This window comes from Dasypus novemcinctus, chromosome 9 (genome assembly GCF_030445035.2).
Source record: "Dasypus novemcinctus isolate mDasNov1 chromosome 9, mDasNov1.1.hap2, whole genome shotgun sequence".
Lineage (NCBI taxonomy): Eukaryota > Metazoa > Chordata > Mammalia > Cingulata > Dasypodidae > Dasypus > Dasypus novemcinctus.
The window spans coordinates 129,706,478-129,731,828 of NC_080681.1; the positions used below are offsets into that span (position 1 = coordinate 129,706,478).

The window sequence follows — 25,351 nt, forward strand, 5'->3', positions numbered from 1 at the left end:
GCGGCTTCCGGCCCGCGGCGGTTGGCGGCGGCGGCGGCGTCGAGCGGGCGCGGCGGGGGTCGCAGCGCGGGCTTTCGGGCGAGGGGCGCGGGCTCGGCCCCGCGCGGCCTCCGGAGCCCCGGCGGCCATGAACTTCTCCGAGCTCTTCAGGCTGTCGGGCCTGTTGAGCCGGTTCTCCCCGGACGGCAAGTACCTGGTGAGCGGCCGCGGAGGGGCGAGCAGGCCCCGGAGCCCCCCGGCCCGCAGCCGGAGCGAGCCGGGGCCGCCGCGGCCGCCGCGGGAGGGGGTCGGAGTGCGGGGGCGCGCCGAGGGAGCGCGCGGGGCGCTGGGCTCGCGGTCCTGACGGGGCGGGCGGAGCAGCGGTTCCTCCCGGGCCCCCCCCCCCCACGCCCGGCGCCCCCGCCCGCCGCGTGGGGGGTGAAATGACCGCCGTGCTGACCCTGCGGGCAGAGGGGAGCCGGCCTCGAGGCCGGGTCTCTCACGTGCGTGGAGCTCGGGGTGCGAGATACACCCTCGCGAGCAGGGGGTCTCCTGCGCGTCGTGGGGAGGGGGCGCCCTGGGCACCGGAAGCCATCAGACAGGAAAACCAGCCTTGAAGACAGCGCCTTTCCTTCATCCGCCGTCCTCGGAACCGCGAAGCCCCCTGCCCTGGAGGAGCCGGCGGCTTAGGGTTCCTTTTCGGCTCCGGCCGTTATTAGCGTTCCTGTGAGCTTTGCTGAGGTCTTCGAGATGCAACTCAGGTTACATTGCTGCTTTATGGGAGTATTATTCGAAAGCACGGAAAACTAGCCTTCAGCCGTAAAACACAACGTCACTAGCTTTAAGCAACCTCAGAAACCTTGACGTACTCCTTTTCAGAGTCCCTCTTCTCACCCCACCTCAATAAATAAGTTGTTTGGACTTTTTAAAATCCTTGGTGGAAATTGCAGTGCGTAAAGGGGAAAAGTTGTATTTGTTCAATTTTGGTGCCTTCTCGGTTTTGCCCCCTAACCAAAATATTATGAAAAACGTGTTAATCTGTTATTGTAATCATGTTTTTGAGAGCTCTGCCCTAAACCCTGGGTAAAGTTGCTGTTTTTAATATCTTAAAACAAATTTGGTATCTTTATAAGTGTTAGTAAAAATATTCCATTTCATAAAGAATCTGTCGTAACTGATTAGAGTTCAAAGCTACAGTGTGAACAGATAGTACTGTGATAGTATTTGTTCTAATCTGCAATCATCCTTCCCTTTTCCATGGAAAAGTAATGTGACTTTTTTTTTCCTTATTAATGGAAATTCATAAAACACAGACCAGTAATCTAATTTGACTTTGATAACTACAAAAATGAAGCAGCTAACATTGAAAAAATCAGTTCTTGGTTTTTTAACTGTGATAAAATATTTTTTCAGCAGGTGGGTAGATTCAGACATATTATTTGCTTAGATCTGGACATTTACTAACAACTCTGAACACAGTAGAACTATATTTAAGAAAATAGTATTAGCATTTTTTCATTTTCATATTTAATATCAGGAATAAGTTAATGGAGGTAAGTGAACGTTATGGGGTTCCTTGAATTTGCGGGATTTATAGGATAGATATTCACCTGCTGGCTTGGCTCTGCGTTAGGCGCTAGACAAAAGGAGCCTTGTTGCTTTCCTGGGTGCCCTCATTGGTCATTGTGGGACCTCTGCTCTTATCCTTTATACATTTACAGACATTGTCAAAAAGTGACAAAACTGGGAGAAGATTGGTTATTAGCTCACAAGTAGAGCTTTTGTTCAGTGCAGTTTCCTACTTGAGTTTTTAACATAAAACTAAGGAGTAGAAAATTATTTAAACAGTTTAAAAATACTTTAATACTGGAGTACAACAATTTCAAAAGCTAGTTTACTTCAACTTTATCTTTTTATTAAATCATCTTTATTTTAGAATGGATTATACATTTGACAAATATGAAATCATCTAGATGTAAAATATGCCTAAACACTGAGAAGGAAACAGATGGCTGATTATGGGAGTGTTTTGTTGACATTGTAAATGCTTGATTACTCTAGAATACAGAACATCAAGTGTAATATTTTCACTTTTAGGCTTCGTGTGTCCAGTACCGCTTAGTGGTCCGAGATGTGAACACTCTTCAGATCCTGCAGCTGTACACGTGCCTGGACCAGATCCAGCACATAGAATGGTCAGCAGACTCCCTCTTCATCCTGTGTGCCATGTTCAGGCGCGGGCTGGTGCAGGTCAGTGCCCCTCTGCCATGCCTTGACTTAGGAAGCCCTCCCAGGAAGTCACTGCAGAGGAAGACTTGGATACTAGGGAGTTTAAGGGGAAAAAGGCAATGCATTTCAAAAGCAGTTTTCCTTTAAAATTATAATAGTTCTGTTCTAGTTTAACTAAGTGCTTTCTAAGTGAGGAAATACAAAAATATTCTTAGTCTATAAGTGTAATTCAAGAACAGGAAGTGTTTACAGGTAGCCTTCTAGCAATTTAGGCATTAGCATTATGTGTTCTAGGAAGTACTAATATGTAGTGGCTTGTTGTCGACCCTCCTCCTTCCCCAAACTTTATTTTGAAAGACTTTGATACTTATAGGACAGTTACAAAAGTAATATAAGCCCCATACAGAGAACTCCAAAGTGTCCCTACCCCCCCCATACCCAAATCCATTAATTATAACATTTTGCAGCATTTGCCATAGTATCCTGTCTGTCTGTTTAGCAATCTGTCATTCTGTTTTCTGAGCACTCCACTGTAGGTTGTATGCATCATGCTTCTTGAGCACTCAATACTGCCATGAACACTTCCTAAGAACAAGGATACTCCCTTATGTAGTCACTTCATTGCAGTTACCAAGTTCAAGAAATTTAACCATGATGTAAAGCTTACAGTCTGTATTCCAGTTTTTTCATTCGTCCCAGTAATGTCTCTTTGAGCATTTTACCTCCCTTGCTAGATCCCATCTAGGATAGTGTATTGCATTTAAGTGTCATTGTCTCTTTAATTGCTCTTTCTTCTCTTTTATTTTGTAATTTTGGAAACGTACATTCAATATAAGCTTTGCCATCCCAGCCACTCCCAAGTGTATTGTTCAGTGGAGTTATTCACGCTGACAGTGTGCAGGACCCTCACCACCTTCACTCCTAAACGTTTCCCATCTCCCCAGACAGAAACCCTAACCCATTTTCATCATTAACTACCTGCTGCCCGTGCCCCTGGCAGCCTGCACTCTACTTTCTGTCTCTGAGCTTGCATATTCTGATTTTTTCTTTGTAGTTACCCTGGGGCTTAAATTTAACACCCTGAATCTGGAAAACCCAGGTTTGCCTTGATGCCAACTTGACTTCAAAAGTGTGCACACACTCTGTGTTCCTTGCTCCTTCCCCTCACCTTTATGTAGTTCTTCTCACGTTACGCGTTTATATGTTTTGAGTCCAAAACCACTGGCTGAGCCTTACGTGTTACGCACTTGCCTTTTAAATCTTACAGGAAGTAAAAGTGGAGTTACAAACCGAAGATGCAGTAGTACTGGCATTTATATTCACTCATGGCCACCAGATCCTTATTTCTTCATGCAGCTTCAATCCATTGTCTGTTGTCCTTTCCTTCAACCTGCAGAACACCCTTTAGCATCTTCTTGTGGGGTTGGTTTAGTGAGAGCATATATCTTAATCTCTCCCTCAATTTTGAAACACAGTTTTGCTCAACTCAGAATTCTTGGTTGGTGCATTTTTTGCTTTCAGCACTTTAAATGTGTTATTCCATCTCTTCTCGGCCTTTTGGCTAAGATCAAGTATAATGTGTTACCCTACTGCCTTCTCTTCTCGCCTTTCGTGATGAGAAAGCACCACTTTATCTTATTGAGGTTCCCTTCTATTTGACAGGTTGTTTCTGTCTTGGGGCTTTCGGAATTTTCTCTTTCTCTTTAGCATTTGACACGTTGATTATAATATGCCATGGCCTGGATCTATTTGGGGTTATCCTATTTGGAGTTCATTGAGGGACTTGGATGTGTATATTCATGTCTTTGGTTAAATTTGGGAAGTTTTCAGCCATTATTTCTTGGAGAGTGTCTCTGCCCCTTTCTCTCCTTTTGGGACTTCCGCAGTGTGTCTGCTGGGGCCCTTGATGATGTCCCACAGGCTCCTCAGGCTCTTCACTTTTCTTCATTTTTTCTGTTGTCATGCTCCTCTGACTGAATAATTTCAAGTGTCTTGTCGTTGAGTTCTCTGAGTCTTTCTTCTGCCAGCTCGAATCTGCTGTTGAACTCCTCCAGGGAACTTTTCATTTCCTTTCCTGTGATCTTCAGCTCTGTTTAGCTCCTTTCCATGGTTTTCATCTCTCTCTTTATATTCTGTTTGTGTTCATCTGTCATTTTTCTGATTTCCTTTAGCTCTTTGTCCATGTTTTCCATTTGCTCTTTGGACACGTTCAGGACCATTTTTTACAAGTCTTTGTCTGGAATGTCCCAGGTCAGTCCCTCTTCAGTGATGGTTTCTAAGGCTTTGATTTTCTCCTCTACCTGGGGCATCACTTCCTGTTTTCTTTGTATGTTTTGTAATCTTGTTAAACCTGGACATTATGGTATTTTAATGTATTATCACTGGCATTTAGACTCTGAGGCATCTGTTCCTTCAACTATATCCAGCTAGTATTTTGACAGAGGTTTCTTTGAGTGTCAGGAGCTACCAAAAAAAAAGGAGAACCCCTTTCCCGGTCTTTCCGGATTGCCCTGTGGGAGTGCTGTCCTTGAGGGCTTATCCACACAGTGAGTTTGCAGATGAGCTCCAGGCCGGACCACAGGGACCACCTGGCTGAGACTGGGAATACCCGCTGATGCAGTTCTGAATGCCCCTCTTCCCCAGGAAGCAGAGCCCTCATGTCCCAGGCACTGCCCTGCCTGTCCTATAGCCAGCAGTCCCTGGCCCCAGGCAGGTACTTGCCTGGTCTCCCACAGCCTTCTGTGGGCAAGATTTTATTATGTCATTAACCTCAGCCGCCTTCTCCTTGCAGAGGAAGTTCTGGGACAGCGAGTCCCTCAGGCCACCCAGGCAGCCTGGGCCAGACAGCATGTGCGCCAGGGCCACTCTGCTCCCTCCAGAACCGGGACCAGGGACCCACACTGTGAGTGCACGTGGCTCTGCGCCGAGCAGTAAGGGGAAGGGGCAGCCGGGCACTGCAAGATCCTGCAATTTTAAGTTGTCTTTTTCTTTCTTTCTTTTTTTTTTTCAACATTAATAAACTTTATTTCAACTTCGAAAAATAAAAGACAGAGGGCAGTTTAGTGAATTATGGGAACATTACTTTTAAAAAATCCTGTCCAGGCACATTTAACTTGGTTGTTTCTCCAGTGTTCAGAAAGATGAATAAATGAGCACAGATTGGTTAAATGACATGACCAAAGTCTCCTTCCTAATGAGAACATGAAAAAAACATGATTGTATTCACATCTCATAAAACTGAATCCCATATTCTTTTGCTTCTTTCATATTTATTTGACCTTTAGAATTGATACAGTACCTTCTTTGCCTTTGCTATAAGATAATACAGTTGCTGTTAAGTACAGTTTATACGTTACATTAGTTGTATTTTTCACACCATAGTCTTAACACCTTGTAATAGAACATTCTACTTACATTATTTATATTATTTATGATATTAACCACAATCCTCATTTACCACCAAAATCACCATTTATACAGTCCCTATTATCCTCTAGCTGTCTTTCAGTTAACATTAGCCTCCCTAGTCTACCCCTTTCAGCCACTATCACATTTATAAATCAGCAGTGTATTATACTTATTATAATGTGTTCCCATCAACTCTATCTACTTCCGTATATTTACAATCAACCTTATTAAACATTCTTTGTACATTCAACATCAGCTCCCCCTTCTCCACCCACATTCTATCTCCTACTAGTCTATACTCTGTAGTTTAATTCCATTAGTTTATTTACTGTATTTAGTTCATATTAGTGAAATTATTATCTGGCTTATTTCACTCAACATAACGTCCTCAAGGTTCATCCATATTGTCACATGCAACCTGGTTTCTTCTTACAGCTGAATCATACTCCGTCTTAAGTATATACCACATTAAGTATATTACCACATCAGTTGATGGGCACTTCGGTTGTTTCCATCTTGTAGCAATTGTGAATAATGCTGCTGTGAATGCAAAATGTCTACATCCTTGCTTTCAGTTCTTCTGAATATATTTCTAGGAGTAGGATTGCTGGATCATAGAGATCATACATTTAGCTTCCTGAGGAACTGCTAAACTGTCTTCCACAAAGGCTGCACCATTTTACACTCCCACCAAGAGTGAAGAGGTGCTCCTTTTTCTCCACATCCTCTCCAGCACATGTAGTTTTCTATTTTTGTCATAATGGCAATCCAGTAAGGTGTAAAATGGTTATCTCACTGTAGTTTTGATCTTCGTTTCCCTATTTTTTTCTTCATTGCTCATGGTTTGGGTATAAGGTCCATGAAACCACTACCAAGCACAGGATATTGAAGCTATTTTCTTCTATTTTATGGTTCTAACTTTTATATTTAGGTCTTGGATCCACTCTGAGTTAATTTTTGTATAAGGCCTAAGATGGGGGTTCTCTTTCTTTTGGATATGAATATCGAGTTGAATAGACTGTTTGGACAGTCTTAGGAAAAATCACTTGACCATAGATGTGAGAGTCTATTTCTGAACTCTCAGTTCAATTCCTTTAGTCAGTCTGTCTGTCTTTATGCCGGTCAGTACCATGCTGTTTTAACCACTGGTTAATAGGCTTTAAGGTCAAGAAGTAAGAGTCCTCCAACTTTGTTCTTTTTAAAATTATTTTTGGTTATTTGGGACCCTTACCCTTCCAGATAAATTTGATAATCAGATTTTCCAATTCTGTGAAAAAAGACTGTTGGAACTTTTATTGGGATTGCATTGGATCTTTAAATCAGTTTGGTTAGAATTGACACCTCAGTGATAACTTAGTCATCCAGTTTGTGAACACAGACTGTCCTTCCATTTATTTAGGTTGTCTTTGGTTTCTTTTAGCAATGTTATGTAGTTTTCTGAATATAGGCCCTTTATGCCCTTGGTTAAGTTTACTCCTAAATATTTGATCTTTTAGTTGGTATTGTAAATGGAATTTTTGTTTTCTGATTTCTTCCTCAGTTTACTCACTAGTAGTGTATAGAAATGCTATTGATTTTTGTTTATTGATCTTGTATCCCGCCATGCTGAAGTCTTTTCTTAATTCTAATAGTTTTTTTTTCTGTGAGTGGATTTTTCAGGGTTTTCTAGGTATAGAATCAGATCATCAGTAATACCAAAAGTTTTACTTCTTTCTTTCCTTTTTGGGTGCTTTTATTTCCTAATTGCTCTCACTGGGATTTCTGGCATGATATTGAATACCAGTGGTGACATAGTACATCATTGCCTTGTTCCCGATCTCAGTGGGACAGCATTCTGTCTTTCACCACTGAGTACAAAGTTAGCTGTGGATTTTTCATATATGCATTTTATCATATATCAAGAAAGGATGTTATATATCGTCAATACCTTTTCTGCATCAACTGAAGTGATCATGTGATTTTTCATATTCATTTTATTAATGTGTATTACACTGGTTGATATTCTAATGTTGCACCACCTTTGCATACCTGGTATAAAACCCACTTGATTGAAAAGCGGACTTGGCTCAAAGGATAGAGTGTCTGCCTACCACATGGGAGGGCCAGGGTTCAAACTCAGGGCCTCCTGACCCATGTGGTGAGCTGGCCCACGTGCAGTGCTGACGTGCGCAAGGATTGCCCTGCCGCTCAGGAGTACCCTTGGTGTAGGGGAGCCCCACACGCAAGTAGTGCGCCCTGTAAGGAGAACCGCCCCACGGGAAAGAAAGTCCAGCCTGCCGCACACACACACAGAGCTGACACAGCAAGATGACACAATGAAAAGAGACACATTCCCAGTGCCACAGACAAGAATACAAGCGGACACAGAAGAACACACAGCGAATGGACACAGAGAGCAGACAGCTGGGGGAATGGGGGGAGGGGAGATAAGTAAAAATAAACTTTAGGGAAACGGACTTGGCCCAGTGGTTAGGGTGTCCGTCTACCACCTGGGAGGTCCACGGTTCAAACCCCGGGCCTCCTTGACCCATGTGGAGCTGGCCCATGTGCAGTGCTGATGCGCGCAAGGAGTGCCGCGCCACGCAGGGGTGTCCCTGGCGTAGGGGAGCCCCACGCGCAAGGAGTGCTCAGTGTAAGGAGAGCCGCCCAGCGTGAAAGAAAGTGTAGCCAGCAGGTATTTGAAGGTTTTTGCATATATATTAATTCAGCGAAATTGGTCTATAATATTTTTTAATTGTAGTATCTTTATTTGACTTTGGTGTTAGGGTGATGTTGGCTTCATATAATGAGTTTGGTAGCTTTTCCTCCTGTTAAATTTTTTTGGAAGACTTTGAGCACGATTGGTATTAGATCCTTAAATGATGAGTAGAAATCACCTGTAAAGCAGTCTAGTCCTGGCTTTTCAGTTTAAGGAGCTTGTGAGTGGTTTGTCGAGGTCTTCTCTTCTAGGGTCACTGTTCCTGTGTTTCTGGAAATTTCTTCATTGCCTCAACGTTGTCTAGTTTGTTGGCATACAGTTGTTCATAGTATACTTTCATGATCTCTTATTTCTGCTGGGTCAGTGGTAATGGCTACCTTCTCAGTTGTGATTTTATTTTTACACCTTCTCTCTTTTTTATCTTTGTTAGTCTAGCTAAGGGTTTGTCAATTTTATTGGTCTTAAAAAATCAACTTTTGGTTTTGTTGATTCTCTCCAGTGTTCTTATATTCTCCATGTCATTTATTTCTGCTCTAATTTTTATTATTTCTTTCCTTTTGCTTGCTTTGGGATTAGTGTGCTTTTATTTTTTAGTTCCTCCAGGTGTGCTGTTAGGGTTTTTGGTTTGAGCTGTTTTTTCTTCTTTAATGTAAGCATTGAGGGCTATAAATTTCCCTCTCAGCACTGCCTTCATTGTATCACATAATTTTTTTTTAAGTTTTATTTATTTTTATTTATTTCTCTCCCCCTCCCCCCCCCAGTTGTCTGCTCTCTGTGTCCATTCACTGTGTGTTCTTCTTTGTCTGCTTGTATTCTTGTCAGTGGCACCGGGAGTCTGTATCTCTTTTTATTGCATTATGTTGCTGCGTCAGCGCTCCGTGTGTGTGGTGCTACTCCGGGGCAGGCTGCATTTTTCTCACGCTGGGCGGCTCTCCTTACGGGCGCACTCCTTGCGCGTGGGGCACGGGGGACACCCCTGCGTGGCACGGCACTCCTTGTGCGCATCAGCACTGCGCATGGGCCAGCTCCACACAGGTCAGGGAGGCCCGGGGTTTGAACCGCGGACCTCCCATATGGTAGACGGACGCCTAACCACTGGGCCAAAGTCCGTTTCCCTGTTTTTTAACCCCTTAATTAATTTAATTATTTTCTCTGTTCTCCAGTCTTTTCAAGTTCAGATGATCTGTTCTTCAATTCACTTATTCTGTCCTCAGCCAATTCAAATATGCTTTTAATGCCTCTGATGTATTTTCAATCTCATCCGTTGTATCTTTCATTCCCATACGCTCTGTTACATTTCTTTTCAAGCTTTTACATTGTTCTTTATGCGCGCATGGTGTCTTCTTAATATCCTTTACCTCTAGTCATATTTACGTTCAATTCCTTAAATTGATTTAGCAGATTTGTGTGAACATCATTGATAAGTTTTCTTCAATTCTGCATCTCAATAGGACTATTGGTTTGTTCCTTTGGCTGGGCCATAATATCCTGTTTCTTAGAGTGGGTTTTAATTTTTTCCTATATCCTAGGCCTCTGGTTGTGTTGGTGATTTTATGTGGTCAGTTTCTTTCGCTTGTCTAGTGGTTGTGTTTCACAGCTCTTCTTTGGTTTTTGGTCCATTTTTTCCTAAAACTTTAAGAATGCCCTGTTTAAGTTATCAACGCAGGCAGGGGCCCCCGAGGGGCACAGACAGGATCTTCAGTGCCTGGGAAAGAATCAGGAGGGACAGCCTTGTCCTCCTTTATTCTCCCGCTGACCAGCAGGTGGCGCCCCGGAAGACCCGCGTGTGGAGGCGAGCCCCTCAGTTTCCACTAACAAGCTCTTCTGAACTAGCGAGCCGAGCCGTGGTGGTTACACTCAGCCCTCAGCCATGCCATCCCCTTTCCTAGGGAGGAATCTGTCCCTTCCCCTCGCTGTTGGCCGCTCAGCCACAGTTTTTTTTTGTTTTGTTTTGTTTTTTAATTATTTATTTATTTTTTAATTTACATTAAAAAAAATATGAGGTCCCATTCAACCCCACCACCCCCGCCCCCCACTCCCCCCACAGCAACACTCTCTCCCATCATCATGACACATCCATTGCACCTGGTAAGTTCATCTCTGAGCATCACTGCACCCCATAGTCAATGGTCCACATCATAGCCCAGACTCTCTCACGTTCCATCCAGTGGGCCCTGGGGGGATCTACAGTGTCCCGTAATTGTCCGTGAAGCACTATCCAGGACAACTCCACGTCCCGAAAACGCCTCCACATCTCATCTCTTCCTCCCGTTCCCCACACCCAGCAGCCCCCATGGCTACCGTTCCCACACCCATTCCACATTTTCTCTGTGGACATTGGATTGGTTGTGTCCATTGCACACCTATGTCAAGTGAGGGCTTAGATTCCACATGGGTACTGGATGCACTCCTCCCGCTTCTAGTTGTTGACACTCTAGGCTCCATGTTGTGGTGGTTGACCTTCTTCAACTCCATGTTAGCTGAGTGGAGTAAGTCCAATAAGTCAAAGTGTAGGAGCTGAAGTCTGTTGAGGCTCTGGGCCTGGGTGTCATATTATCAGTCCAGAGATTCAAATCCCCTACATATATCTCAAACCCAGCACCAACTACAATTCCAATAAAGTAGCATGCAAGTCTTGTGAAAAGAGATCCCCTCTGAGTCCAATTCCATCACGCAGACTCAAAAGAACCAATACCTGGGGTTGTATCTACCTTATCTGTCTCTTAGACTCTGTTCAGTTGTACATAGGGGTATTCCTTGTGACAACCTCCAGACTCTTTTTTAGAGACTCACAGCCTTATAATCTCATTTCTCCTTTCCATTTCCCCCTTACATTAGGTCAAACCACTTCCCGAAGTCATGTTATTATATGTAGACAGGTATATTCTGCTGTTCCGCATTGAATCTTTAATTCAAGGTCATTTTCTAGTTGCTTCTTCAGCTGGTATGTGGTAGTAATCCCTCGGTGCCAGGGAGGCTCATCCCCGGGTGTCGGGTCCCACGCTGGGGGGAATGCATCACATCTACACGCTGAGTTTGGCTGTGAGAGTGGCCACATTTGAGTAACATGAAGGCTGTCAGGAGGAAACCCCCAGGCACAATGCTACTCTAGGCCTTGTTCTTATTGCAGGTGTATAGGCTCAAAAGTGTAGCCATTAGTATCAAGAGCCCACTGTTGGGCCCTCCTTCCTTCCTGGTTCTTGCTGTTGCACCTGGAGGATTGCCTCAGCCACAGTTTTTACCAAGGCTGTTCACCTCGAGGGTGGGGGGTGCTGGCGTTCCCAGCTGTGGGGGCATCAACGCACGGTTTTCCTTTTGGCCTTTTCTTCTCTGTCTTTCCCCAGTCCCTCCAGGACTGTAGCATGCTCCTGGTCTGCAGATCCCCAAAGCGGTACCCTCGAACAACTTTTGCCCTTTTCCCCCTGTTTTGCAAGAGACCTGCGCCCTGCCTGGCCTACTCTGATGCCGTCATCCTGGAACCATTCCACCTTTTTCTTGATTCGATGCTCGCCTTGTTACAGTAGTCCTTTAACAGTTTTTTTGTAGTTTTGAGAAAGATGTTTGTGCCAGTCTTTGTTGGTCATTGACAGCTTCTGGGGGTGGGGGGTGGGATGGAGCCCTTAAGTGTCTCACTCCGCCATCTTGATTGGGCAGGGTCAAGATGGAGTGTGTTGTCATTGACCTGAAGCTTAGCTAAGTGAGGTCCAGGGACAGCAAAGCAAGTAAGCACTTTTAGAAACAACAACAAAGTCACCTCGCGACGAGGCCCGCCTTACTCTGGCAGCAGCACTTAGCAGCAGTCCTCTTGGTGAAGTGCTTCTGGGATGTCCTGTGTTGGGGGGCAGTTGCTCCTCACGTCTTTGAAGCCGTTGCTTGGTGTGTGTACTAATCGGTTTGCAGTCCTTCGTTTCTCTCTTTTATGACCTAGGTCTGGTCTTTGGAACAGCCAGAGTGGCACTGCAAAATAGACGAGGGCTCTGCAGGGCTGGTGGCTTCCTGTTGGAGCCCGGACGGACGCCACATTCTTAACACAACTGAGTTCCACGTAAGTGACGCTCCAACCATGTGCCATTCGTCGAAGGTGACTCCGTGCCCTGCGACTCCTGCCGTAGCTGGGAGCCCTCCAGTGAACAGGTGCCAGGCCAGCGCAGGGAGCAAAGGCCGAGCGTTCGGGCTCCGCAGCGCATCCGCGCCCTGCTCAGCACTGTCAGGGCGTGCCGGTCTTCAGGCCAGAGAACCAGCACTTACCCACTTGAGCGTCTTACGGCATAGTTGTTCAGACGTGCTAGAATTGATGTGCTTTTATCAGTAGCACTTCTGGGTGTAGAACTATGAATTAAATATTCACCTAAATTTTTTCCAGTTTCAGCCTCCTTCACTTTTTATTGATTTCCTCAGAATGTTTCAGAAGCCCACAGTTTCTTCCACCTAGGATGTAGTTTAGGGTAGATTGTTCTGGTATCACTAAATGGGCTCTAACTTGGAGAGGGCTACCTACAATTGGCAGAATAAATGAGATGAACGTAGAGGAGTCATAGGCAAAGCCAGCTCCTTCGGGCCCCTTAGGGCCGTGGGCTCCGACCCCAGACACCTGCACTTTGGTTCTGGTTGGGGGCAGCAGCCAGGTGGTGAGTGGCTGTATGTTTACTCTGATCAGGTGAAGGAAAGGTCCCTGGGCCTGAGGCCACGCTCCTGAGCGTTAGTCAGAAGAATAGTGATGTGTTGTTTTGCTCTGTTTTGTTTTTTATTCTTTTTATTTTTATTTTAATGGTATATTTTTTAACTGAAATATTTGAAAGAACAATGGGATAAGAGAAAACTTAACAGTCTACATCCAGAAAGCCTGTTTTTCAAAAATTGCTTTATTGAGAGAGAATTCACAGCCCCATTTAAAGTATAGGTGAGGTGACAAAAATGTTCTGTTTCATAATTCCAAATTAATAAACAGTTTTGAATGTGAAAAAGGGAATTAATTTAGACTATTTGTTAATGTTTTAAATCTGGTAAATTTGGTTGTATGAATAGATCTCATAAATGCATGAAATTTGGCAAACATGAGGTGTTTTGATAGAAAGTCTTTGGTGCCAACAGTTTGTTTTATTTTAGAAAAATTCTTTTAGCGTGGCTTGTAGACTACAGAAAAACCATGCAAAAAGTACAGAGTTCCTGTGTATCCTCCCCCCAAACAACACACAATTTGGCAATTTATTTTATTTTAATAAGGTCTCCCCCGGCCGCCCCCCCCCCCCCCCCCCCGTCTGCTCTCTGTGTCCCTTTGCTGTGTGTTCTGTGTCTGTTGTATTCTCATTAGGTGGCTCTAGGAACCCATCCCTCCAGAATGGGGGAGAGGCGATCATTCTCCTGCAGGTCACCTCGGCTCCCTGGTTTGTTGCGTCTCATATTGTCTCTTCTCTGTGTCTCTTTTTTGTTGCATCATCTTGCTGTGTCAGCTCTCCCTGTGGGCAGCACCAGTCCTGAGTGAGCTGCACTCCTGCATGGGAGAGCTCTCCCTGCATGGGGGGTACTCCTTGCACGAGGGGCATTCCTGCGCGGGGTGCACTCCTACGGGGGGCACCCCTGTGCGGGCAACACTCCATGCGTGCGGCAGCACACCGTGTGGGCCGGCTTGCCACACAGACTAGGAGGCCCTGGGTGTCAAACCCTGGGCCTCCTGTGTGGTAGACAGAAGCTCTACCCGTTGAATCATGGCTGCTTCCTGCAATTTATTTATTTGTTTATTTTTATTTCTCTCCCCTTCCCTGCCCTCCCTTCCCCCCAGTTGTCTGCTCTCTGTGTCCATTTGCTGTGTGTTCTTCTGTGTCTGCTTGTATTTTTGTCTGCAGCACTGGGAATCTGTGTCTCTTTTTGTTGTGTCATCTTGCTGCATCAGCTCTCCGTGTGTGCAGCGCCACTCCCGGGCAGGCTGCACTTTTTTCACGCTGGGTGGCTCTCCTTACAGGGTGCACTCCTTGCACATGGGGCTCCCCTACGCAGGGGACACCCCTGCGTGGCACGGCACTTCTCATGCGCATCAGCACTGCATGTAGGCCAGCTCACCACACGGGCCAGGAGACCCTGGGTTTGAACCTTGGACCTCCCATGTGGTAGGCAGATCCTCTATCCATTGAGCCAAATCCGCTTCCCTGCAATTTATTTTTAAGAGCTAGAAAATGCATGAATTCCTTTAATAATGTGCCTTTTTGATGGGGCAGGATGGGTCAGCGTTTGGGCTTCCAGCCGACTCTCAGTAGCCTCTCGTTGGGACTCTGACTCCCTATGGGCTCCCAGCAGTCCTGGCCAGCTCTGAACTACCCACATGAGGGAAGGGGGAGAAAGCAGGGAGAGCACACTACGATGGTGACTCCAGAGACCCTTGTGCCAAGCCTGGCGCCGGGTGTGGGGAGAGCAGCAGCCAGTCTGCGGGGTGGAGTGATTGGCCGTTTCTGGGTTTAACAGAGAGCCTCCTCGTCTCCTTGCTGAAGGTCCGGCTTGCAGGCCGCCTGGTGCCGCAGGGGAGGAGCCCAAGACGAATCTGCAGAGCAGCATATCCACTTGTAAACACAAGACAGCATTGTGGGAAGATTTTCCTTTGACGAGCTAGTACTTTTATATTTATTATTATATGCAAATTGTGATGACTTTGAAAGGGCCAGCTAAATTTAATTTATAGTTACTAACATTTTGTTAAATAATGTTAGGAATGGAAACAGAATACCAAGAGTATTAAATTACTTCAGTAACAGTAAAGTATTATTTGTATATACTTCTTAAGATGGAAAACATCTGTGGAACAACTATTTCCACCTCAGCACTGAATATATTGCTTGACTATTGATGATCTGATATATGTCTTTGAGATGGGCTTTCTACTGATGGTAACTCTATGCCGTTTCCTCTCCTTTTTCTCTTTTTCCCCTACAGCTGCGGATAACTGTCTGGTCCTTATGTACAAAATCTGTATCTTACATCAAATACCCTAAAGCGTGTCAGCAGGGTGAGTGCATGAGACCATCTACAGCAATTTCAGTGTGGTCTTCTTTAACCTTCTTTCGTGGAAAATTTCAAACATATACAAAAATGGCTTCAACAATTTTGTGACTCATAGTCTTTTTCTTTATATAATCCCCCCACTCAGATAATTTTAGAGTATATTCCAGACCTCGTAATACTTAATCTAAATATTTCCATCCATATTTCTAAATGAATAACAATCACAATGACTGTGATGAGGATATCCTCCAGTGGTGTCAAGGAAGGATGTGATTCCATGTCATTTGGCCACCTCTGTTAGAGAATCAAATATTTAAATTCCTCCGGCGATGTTGATCCAGAGACCCCACTGCCAGCATTGACCTCTAGGGTCACATCTCCAGCTCTGCTCTGGGTACATCTGTAACCTCTTGGTGGACAGGAAGTGGTGGCCTGTCCATGTGGGTGGCACGGAGCAGCTGCTCCAAGACCTTTTGCGCCATCGGGAGAAAAGGGGTCAGCCTGGACATAGCAGGCCACCAGTGAGATTTAACAGGGCAGTCTAGGATAGTTGGTGGTAGCTTAGAATTGTGAAATTACACTAATACAGTTTTTTCATTTAATAATCAAAACTACTACATAATTTGAATGATTTTTTCCATTTTTCATGGTTGCCATCAGAATTCAAAAGTTGCATTGGAAGAAAATGCAATTGTATACTTTTACTTTTTTTTCTTCATTTTTATAGTGTAAATATTATTCTATTTCCAGATAATGTACTGTTTCTTGAGTAGAAACAATAGTAATTATCATGTAATATGATTTGAGTTCTTTTGATTTCATGAAATAGGAAATTAGGTCTAGAGCCTTTCCAGCTGATATAGAACTGGAAAATAGAGATTGACAGTTTTCATGAGAGTTTATTTCCAAAATGTCTTAAATTTATTTCTGCCAAATAATAAAATTCAAAAGTACGCAACTGACTTAGATGATTACCAAAAATCTCTGAATTTCCTGTCATTTTTCTAAAAATAGGATAATTCATAAGGTCCTGCATTTTGCAGTAATATTTTTTGATCTCTCAGAGATTAAACTGGTGATTCTGCACAGATTTCCCTGCGAGTTGGTCATCCTGCGTGTGCGAGGCCCCCGGCCTCCCTGCGCTGGCAGTGCAAGGCCCCTGTAGCCATGGCGGGGTCCCCTTTGGACACCTGTGCTGCTGGGCCCATGCTATGCTGCGCTCTCTTGGCCTCTGCTTTCTTCCTCCTCGAAGTCCCTGCCATCCTGCCCCTCCTCGGCTGTCCCTTGACTGCGCTCTTCTCGCCAGGCGTGGCCTTCACCAGGGACGGCCGCTACGTGGCGCTGGCGGAGCGGCGGGACTGCAGGGACTGCGTCAGCATCTTCGTCTGCAGTGACTGGCAGCTGCTGAGGGTGAGCCCTCTCTCCCAGCTGGGAGTAAAGGGGCCCCATCGACAGGGGGAGGGAAGAACGGACAGGCTCAGGGCCAGGGGCCTTGGCTGTGATGTGGAGCCGCACCACTGCTCGTTCCCAGAGGGCTGGGGCCCTGTGCACAGCCACGCACACCTCATGCACTCGCGGGATAAGTGCTGTGCAGCTGGGAGGGCAGCGTGTGTGCGGCTCTTTAACTGTTGGACACCACTGGAATAAGGAAATTCAGTGAGCAGGAGCTGGAGGAAAGGCTACCAGGGCTGCAGGTGGGGGTGGGGAGTTACTGCTCCAGTGGTTCGGGGTTGGGGTGATGGAAGAATTCTGGTAGCGGGTGGCGGTGATGGCAGCACAGCATTGGGACTGTGATTTAGTATGTTTGAATGTGGTTAAAAGGGCAAGTTTTAGGTTGTATGTATGTTGCCAGGACTATCCAGTGAGCTCTGTTCATGTCAGCGCTGCACTATAATTAACAGTAAATACAGTAGTACTGTCTCATCATTTATAACATCTCACAATAATACAGAGTGTTAACAGGAAGACCGGGTGTGGGAGGCCCTGCACTTTCTGCATGGTTTTTCTGTAAACGTACAGTTTTTCTAATTTTAAAAAAAGTCAATATGCCGTGAAATTTGAGCCATTTTCCCTTTTCTGACTAGTTTGATCTGGGCTTTGCATGCATGAATGCTCCAGTAGAAGGAATAGTGAAGTTGAATTTCACCTGGACTGAGCGCCTGCTTGGCCAGACCCCGAAGGTGCTGAGGGTCCCGGAGAGCAGAGCCCTGCTTACCTGGCAGGTGTAGCCTCAGAGCAGCACACGCAAACCCAGGGATGCTTCAGCGCTTAGACTGGGCCCCTCATCACCTGGGGTCCAGGGCAGTGTCCTCGGAAGGGAGCTTGTCTGAGCTGGACCAGGCAGGAAAAGGGGAGAGCAGCATGGTAGGCAAGAGAAGGGCTGGAGCACGGGCCCAGGAAAGTCCGGCCTGGCCAGGGGGCAGGGGGCGCTCCAGGGGGCCCCCCAGCACTGCCTCTGGATGTGTGCTGGGGGGGTGCTTCCACGTTTAGCAGGGCTTTTCAAGGCAGGGGTAGGGGAGCGTTGGAATGGTTTTGTCTGCACGTAAGGAAACTGGACCGTGAGTGTATTAAATACAGCCGTTCTAAAGTAAATGCAGCTATCTGGTAAAGAAAACACTGTCTCATGTCTGTCTGTTTTTTCCCCTTATGTGGAAGCACTTTGATACAGATACCCAGGATCTCGCAGGGATTGAGTGGGCACCGAATGGCTGCGTGCTGGCCGTGTGGGACACCTGTCTGGAGGTATGAAAGTTACCAAGTCAACACATGCTTGCTTTTTTTTTTTTTTAAGAGCAGTTGTAGGTTTACAGAAAAGCATGCAGTTAAGTGCAGAGTTCCCACATACTACTCCCCCCCCACACACACATACTTTTCCTTAATATTAACACTTTGCTTTAGTGTGGTACCTTGGTTACAGTTTATGAGACAATATTATTACAAATATGTAAGCTGTGGTCCATAGTTTACATTAGGGTTTACGTTAGAGTAGGATTCTCGTCTAATAACATACATATAACCTGTTAGGTTGGTGCAAAAGGAATTGCGGTTTTGGACCGTGAGTTTTAAATCATTATGACTAGACTCAAACACATCTTTATTAATCAAAATAAGAATCAACACAGTTTTGCCAATGAGAAATAAGTTTGTATATTCCTGTAGCATGAAAATCTGTGCTTTGGGATTCAGTGAACTCTTGGAAAGCATTTTCTGCATCCTGCTGGTTGTGGAAGCATTTTCCCTGCAAAAAGTTGTCGAGATGCTTGAAGAAGTGGTAGTCAGTTGGCGAGAGAGGTCAGGTGACTATGGTGGGTGAGGCAAGACTTCGTAGCCCAATTTGTTCAACTTTGGAGGCGTTGGTTGCGCGACGTGCGGTCAGTTATTTTCACGGAGAAGAATTGGGCCCTTTCCGTTGACCAATGCTGGCTGCAGACGTTGCAGTCTTGGTGCATCTCATCAATTTGCTGAGCATACTTCTCAGGTGTAATGGTTGCACTGGGTTTCAGAAGGCTGTAGTGGAGCAGACCGGCAGCAGACCACCCAATAGTGACCAGGACCTTTTTTTTCCTGCAGTTCCAAATATCTTAATAAATACGGCCATTTGGAAGGATGATACTGGGTCAAAAGAATTTTTATTCCTTGTGTGTGTACATTATGTGTGCGTGCCTCATCTCAGTTGTTGTAATTGTCCCTAATTCTCTCCAGAGTAGCTGTCGTAACCACACTGGTTTCTGCCACCGTAGTCTCTGGACCTTCCCTGTCCATACGCATATCCTCCAGGCCGACTGGCACACCGGCTGCTCCCGTATCCCTGGTCCCACCCCCTCTAGAGTAGGTGCGACCACGCCCCTGACCCCCAAAGGCACCCCTCTGGTTCCCAGGCTGACTGGCCCGCATGGCCCACACAGATCTGGCGGCCATCCAGGGGCTCTCCGTTCATGGCCCGCATGGCCTCTGAGGTGGGCGTGCTCTGGGTGGGTGAAGTGATGAAGCCAGAACCCCTGGACCGCTGAGTCTCCCGGTCCCTGACCGCTTCCGAGATAGGCCTGAAGCTCTGCAGTGGTCTTCCAGCGCCGGCCTGTCGGTGTGACAATCGAGTCCTCCCACAAGGAGTTTCCCTTCTTCAGACCTGGCAGGGAATTCACATCCTGGGGAAGAATAAGGAAAATGGTGAAGAAACAGTGGAGGTGGGAGAGGAAGGAGAAAGGGAAGCTGGAGGAAAGGGAAAGGAAGATGAAAAGAGAAAAAGTACAAAGAAAAGAAGAGGAACAAAATAAGGAGTAACTCGAAATCAGAAAATAAAATAGTCTGATTAACAGCTAATGATGAGGGGCAGAGAGAATGGGCTTTTTACTTTTTTTTTCCCATGACCTTTTTTTGATCCAGGTTTGGCTTTGGGAACTGCTCTAGAGCTTCTCGGTCCAACCACTGAACTGGTCATCACCGGTTGTCATATGAAAACCACTTTTCATCGCACATCACAATTCAGCCAAGAAATGGTGTTGTTGCTTAGAAAAAAAGAAAACACTTCACAATGACAATTTTTAAAATTTTTGATCAGCTCATGAGGCATCCACTTACCGAGCTTTTCCCGTTTCCAGTTTGCTTCAAAATCCGAATGACTGTAAAATGGTCAATGTTGAGTTCTTCAATGATTGCTCTTAATTGGTCGTTGTCAAATTCCGGTGGCCGGCCATACACTCCTCATCTTCAAGGCTCTCGTCTCCTTTGCAAAACTTCTTGAACCACCACTGCATGGTACTTTCATTAGCAGTTCCTGGCCAAATGCATTGTTAACGTTGCAAGTTGTCTCTGCTGCCTTAATGACCCATTTTGAACTCAAATAAGAAAATTGCTTGAATTTGCTTTTTTGTCTACCATCATTTCCATAGTCTAAAATAAATATAAACAGCAAGTATTGTCATTAACCAAAAACATAAAGCAAGAAATGCACATTAAAGTGATGTATAACATAACCACATTTAAGCATGTATGCCAGTATTCAAATGGCAAATTTCAATAATGCAAAATGGCAATACCTTTTGCACCAACCTAATAAAATTAGTCACTTGAACCACTTTCAAATATACAGGTCACTGGTGGTAATTATATTTCAGTGTACTGCCATCACCACTGTCACAACCAAAACTTTTCCATCACGCACATCACCTTCCAGTTAAGCAGCAGTGCCCCGTGCCCCACCCCTGCTCCCGGTAACCTGTTTTCTAATTTCTGACTTTGAATTGGGATATTCTAGATATTTTATGTAAGTGAGATCATGTTTTTGTCCTTTTTTGTCTGATTTCACACAACATGCTGTCTTCAATCAAGGTCTGTCATTCCTCTTTATGAATAATTGTGATTAATGTTCCATTGCATGGATATGTACCATATGGTGCTTATCCACTCATCTGTTGATGGACACTTGGGTTGCTTCCACTTCCGGCTATTGCAGCACGTGCTCTTCTAAGAACTTCAACCTGCAGCTTATTTACTGAGTGTTTTTCTTTGTGTGCTGCAGTTTGATTAGCTTTATCCCAAGTGTTGAGTCACAAAATCTGTATCAGCAAGTCATCAGATTGACAGCTTACGGTTTCTTCTCTCACAACTGGCATCACTTTGCTTTTCAGTTACGATGTACTATTAGGAGCGCAGTGCTGGTAATCTCACATCTTCCCTGACCGTGGACCAGGACGGTCTCCCTGCCTGTGCTTCCTTCTGACCCCGCGGTGTGTGCATGTGTCTCTGCTGTGAGGTGGCTGCTGGCCTGTCAAGTTCACTTGGCCCGTGAGTAACTGCAGACTGTCTTGTCTGCAGTACAAGATCCTGCTGTACTCCCTGGACGGCCGGCTGCTCTCCTCCTACACTGCCTACGAGTGGTCTCTGGGCATCAAGTCCGTGGCCTGGAGCCCCAGCAGTCAGTTCCTGGCAATTGGAAGTTATGACGGGAAGGTAAGGACACAGCACTGCCAGGCTGAGAATTGGCCCCCGTGCGGTGCAGCCATGGCTACGCTCAGCCTCGTGGTATCTCCCTAACCAGGTGCGCATTCTCAATCACGTGACCTGGACAGTGATCACCGAGTTTGAGCATCCTGCAACCGTTAACAACCCCAAGATAGTGAGTTTGGAATTTCATGTTTCTCTTTGAGCAATATTTGTGGAGGAGGGTAGGAAACTGCTTTTTCACTTGGCATTATTTATTGTGATAACATTATTTGGCAGGTACTTAAATCACCATAAGCTTTTGCTAACGTCCTGCTTTCAATGTCATACTCTCCTTGTAGTCTTCTGATCTGTTTCTCCACGCCCTTGCCCTGCCTGCTCTTACTGCATTCCCCTCCCATCCGGTGTTGCATTCGTGGCTCTGTCCAGTGCAGCGTTCTTGCTCCCTCCAGGTTACACCAGGGCCTTCCTGCCCCCACCACCCCCCGGCCCCGCACCCACTGGCCGAGCATCCCTGTCCTGCCGGGTGCTGTGCTCTGGTTACAGCCAGAGAAGAGCAGAGTCTCTGGCCTGTGGCCTGGAAGAGGCACCCTCACCAGGGAAGGGGCAGGGAGCGCCAGGGCGGGAGTTGGTGGGCATTTCAGTCGGTGGTCAGGGAAGGGCTGCCGTCGAACAGAAGAGGTGGGAACATGCCCCCAGTCGTCCCGCAGACATCGATGGAGGCCTGCCGTGCGCCAGGCCCTGTTGCAGGTGCTGGGGAGATGGCAGGGGACAGGCCAGCAGTCCCGGCCCTCCTGGACTCAGCCTCTCATCAGAGGCAGCAGCCCACAAAGGAAATGAGCACAGACACGTGTCCTGAGATGGGATCCTGGGTGGGAAGTGTGGGGTGGGGGTGCATGTACCGCTCAGGTGAGGGAGCTGGGAAGGCTCCCCGCCGAGTGGAGTGAGCTGTGCGGCCAGCTCAGAGAGGCCGTTTTTCAGGCAGAGGGCACAGTCTGTGCGAAGGTCCTGTGAGAGGACCAGGAGAGCAGGGGAGAGCCACAGAGGGCGAGTGCGCCCGCTGCAGGGTGGCCAGAGTGGCGATTGCAATGTGTAGGTCAGGTTCCGTGGTTCCTTCTGGAGAACGCAGGTGAGTCACCACGGCCTCCCCTTGGCCTGCGGGCTGGCCTTGGCGCCCTCAGCCCGCCCTGCGCGGCCTTTCTGCCCACCCCCTGCACCACCCCACGAGCGCGGAGGGGCTGCCGGGAGCAGCGCCCCTTCCCGCCGAGGTCTCCTCGGAGGGGGAGTGGGCGGGAAGTCAAGATTTTGAACTAGGTCTTGGAGTCCTAATTTTTTTAACATAGTTTCTCAATGTAAAACAGCTATTATGTGTTATACTCTAGAGAGCTAAACGGTGTCAGGGAAGATGAAAACATGGAGTTACCATGAGTCTGTCACCTTATTTCTTGAAGAGGCTCTTCAGTGGAAACTGCAGCAAACATCCCTTGAGAGGAGGGCGCTGTGGGGGCCTCGAGCACTGGGCGAGGCTGAGTGAGTGGCAGCGGCGCAGTCGCGTCCTGCCTCCGGTCGGCCACCAAGCACCATCTGCTGCGCTCCCTCCCAGCTTGGTGCCTCTTGTAAGCCTGCGGTGGCGCGTGTCTTTCAGATCGTGTACAAGGAGGCGGAGAAGAGCCAGAAGCTGGGGCCGGGCCGCCTCCCCCGCCCCCTCGCCCCCGCAGAGACCAAGTGTAAGCAGCACTGGGGCGTCCTCCGGGACAGGCACGGAAGGGGCATTTTCCTCTCATTATAAGAAATACACTCTTCCTTTCCTGTAAGACCTCCCAACTAGCAGCTTCTCCAGGCTCTTCATCTGGATGTCACCATCTGGGCACTGTTTGTGCTGGTTGAATAGAAGCCCTAACAATCCAAATTTGCAGGCTCATGTTCTCAAGGCGTTACTCTTAAATGAGTGCTAATATTTCCTGGGGTGAGCCAAAGAGAGGGCATCAGAAGGCAGCTGTTGGTAAAGGGCTCCACCTTGAGCCTTTGCACCGGGCTGTGTGACCTGGGGCAGGTCACTTGCAACTCAGTTTCCTCCTCTGTAAAACCAGCTTAAATAACCTGCCCCCAGGGCCATGGGGGTGTCGGGCAGGTGAGTTTTGAGATGAAAGAAACTTTGGGGACAGCAGCTGGGCCCTAGGATTTAAATTACAGTTTACCACCTTTAGAGCTCCGCTCTCACCGTGTTCTTTCTACATCTAAGTCTAAAATGAGTATTGAGGGCAGATTGAAGGTAGTTGTAAAATCAGATGCTGGAAGTGGGTGGAAAAAAGGCCAAGAGGCTGAGCCGTGGCGCCCTAGCAGCCATCAGGCTGGGGGCTCTCGCCACAGCGCCACCTTCCCAGTTTCCCTTAGTTGGAGAGAACGTTGCCTGTGCTGTAATTTCTTGCACTCAGTTCAGCAGGCGAGCTGGTCGGCGGCTGCCCCTGCCACGTGGCCTCTCCCGGCCACGCCTGGCAGGGGGCTGTCGATGTGCACAGCGAGCGCAGAGCTCCCACCCTGCTCTTTCCCTTGGATGTTGCAGACGAGATCGCCTCAGGACCAGTTCCTCTGCAGACACTGAAACCTGTCGCGGACCGAGCTAATCCTAAAATCGGCGTGGGCCTGTTGGCTTTCAGTCCTGACAACTACTTCCTGGCGACACGAAACGGTCAGTGCCACCATAGTGCCCGGGCACTCCATCCCGTTGCTGCCCCTGGGCGCCCAGGTGCGCAGGCGGCTGGGAGAGCGTCCATCAACGGGTTCCCGTGGTAGCAGCATTCTGCCCACAGATGCGCCTCTCCAGAGGGGCCTGTCATGGTGGCGGCAGGCAGCCGCCATGCTTAAGGGCCCTTGAGCCTGCTCGCTGCTTTGGCTTTACTCAGGAAGGAAGCAGGTGAGGCCAGCTATACCTGTGGACTGTGCTGGCACAAGCTAAAATGGTTTTTACATTTTTAAAGGGCCATTTTGTAGCCAGCGGAGCGTAAATCTTTGCTCTCTGGCCCTTCAGTTTGCTGTGCCCTGGTAAAGAACACTAGGTGATCATCTACAAAGGCATCACAGCTGCAGGGACTGGAGAAAACGGGCCTGCGGGATTTGCTATGCTCGTCCTGGGCAGCGGGAAATACCAGAATGCAGGGGTGGGGGAGGATTGGAAGCGAAGGACGGGGCAGCCACGCATGGCGTCTCTTCCTCCACCAGACAACGTGCCGAATGCCGTCTGGGTGTGGGATGTGCAGAAGCTCCGGCTGTTCGTGGTGCTGGAGCAGCTGTCCCCGGTGCGCGCGTTCCAGTGGGACCCGCAGCAGCCCCGCCTGGCTATCTGCACGGGAGGCGGCAAGGTCTACCTGTGGTCCCCTGTGGGCTGCGTGTCGGTGCAGGTGCCGGCGGAAGGTGAGCAGGGGTGGCCGGCTCTGCGTTCTGCCACGGGCACGTGTTTATCCTGGCCTGGGGCGGTGCCCAGCGAGGCGAAGCCCCAAACCCTCAGGGTGACCCGAGGCTTGCTCTCAGCACCTCTTGTGAACTCGAGAGAACAGCCCCCTAGGTCCCTGGGATGCCCATCAGCTTGTAAACATTTGGTGAAGGAACGTGGCAGGACAGGAAGGCGCCTCTCCGAGCTGCAGGCCTCGGGCTCTTGTCTGGCTCTGGGGTTGGCAGGCACCGAGGCCTGTGTGCTCGCCACAGGGCAGGGCTGCGTCCTGCCATCGCTGCTCCAGCTCTCTGGCCACTCGTCTTTCTCCAGGTGACTTCCAGGTGCTTTCCCTGTGCTGGCATTTAAGTGGAGACTCCATCATCCTCCTCAGTAAGGACCACTTCTGCCTCTGCTACCTGGAGACTGAGGAGGGCAACAGCCCGGCTAGTGGCCAGCGACTGCAGCTGAGGGCCTGAGGGGGGTTGCGCTGCTGTCACAGCAGACGCCTCTGTGGGTGTCTGGGGAAATGGGGCTCACCCGGGGGAGTTCTCTGGCTGGGTTGCTCCAAATTAAAGTATTTGATTTCATTTTTCTATGACAAGGCATTTTTGTAAATATGTATGATATGAAACTTCGATTTTATTATTTAAAATAAACATTTGCTAGTCTTAAAAGTG

General features: G+C 47.5%; 1 protein-coding gene and 1 pseudogene across 1 annotated transcript; one reads left to right on the top strand and one right to left on the bottom strand.

The window, feature by feature from the left end:
* The first annotated feature begins 28 nt into the window (after positions 1-28).
* On the top strand, positions 29-25,348 carry WRAP73 (WD repeat containing, antisense to TP73). The gene is made up of 12 exons (XM_004474612.5): positions 29-196; positions 2,077-2,229; positions 12,243-12,359; positions 15,236-15,308; positions 16,611-16,714; positions 17,960-18,046; positions 21,119-21,253; positions 21,342-21,419; positions 22,890-22,971; positions 23,808-23,933; positions 24,464-24,655; positions 25,005-25,348. The coding sequence occupies exons 1-12, from the start codon at positions 128-130 to the stop codon at positions 25,148-25,150; spliced, it is 1,362 nt and encodes a 453-aa protein (XP_004474669.1). The 5' UTR covers positions 29-127; the 3' UTR covers positions 25,151-25,348.
* LOC139439598 (RNA-binding protein 3 pseudogene) lies at positions 18,148-20,058 on the bottom strand (annotated as a pseudogene).
* Positions 25,349-25,351: the final 3 nt, after the last annotated feature.

Excerpts from the sequence above, each read along its gene's own strand:
- WRAP73 (XM_004474612.5), top strand. The coding sequence starts at position 128 with ATGAACTTCTCCGAGCTCTTCAGGCTGTCGGGCCTGTTGAGCCGGTTC. Across the intron at positions 15,309-16,610 it reads CCCTAAAGCGTGTCAGCAGG|GCGTGGCCTTCACCAGGGAC; the intron begins GTGAGTGCATGA and ends TCTTCTCGCCAG. Across the intron at positions 18,047-21,118 it reads TGTGGGACACCTGTCTGGAG|TACAAGATCCTGCTGTACTC; the intron begins GTATGAAAGTTA and ends TCTTGTCTGCAG.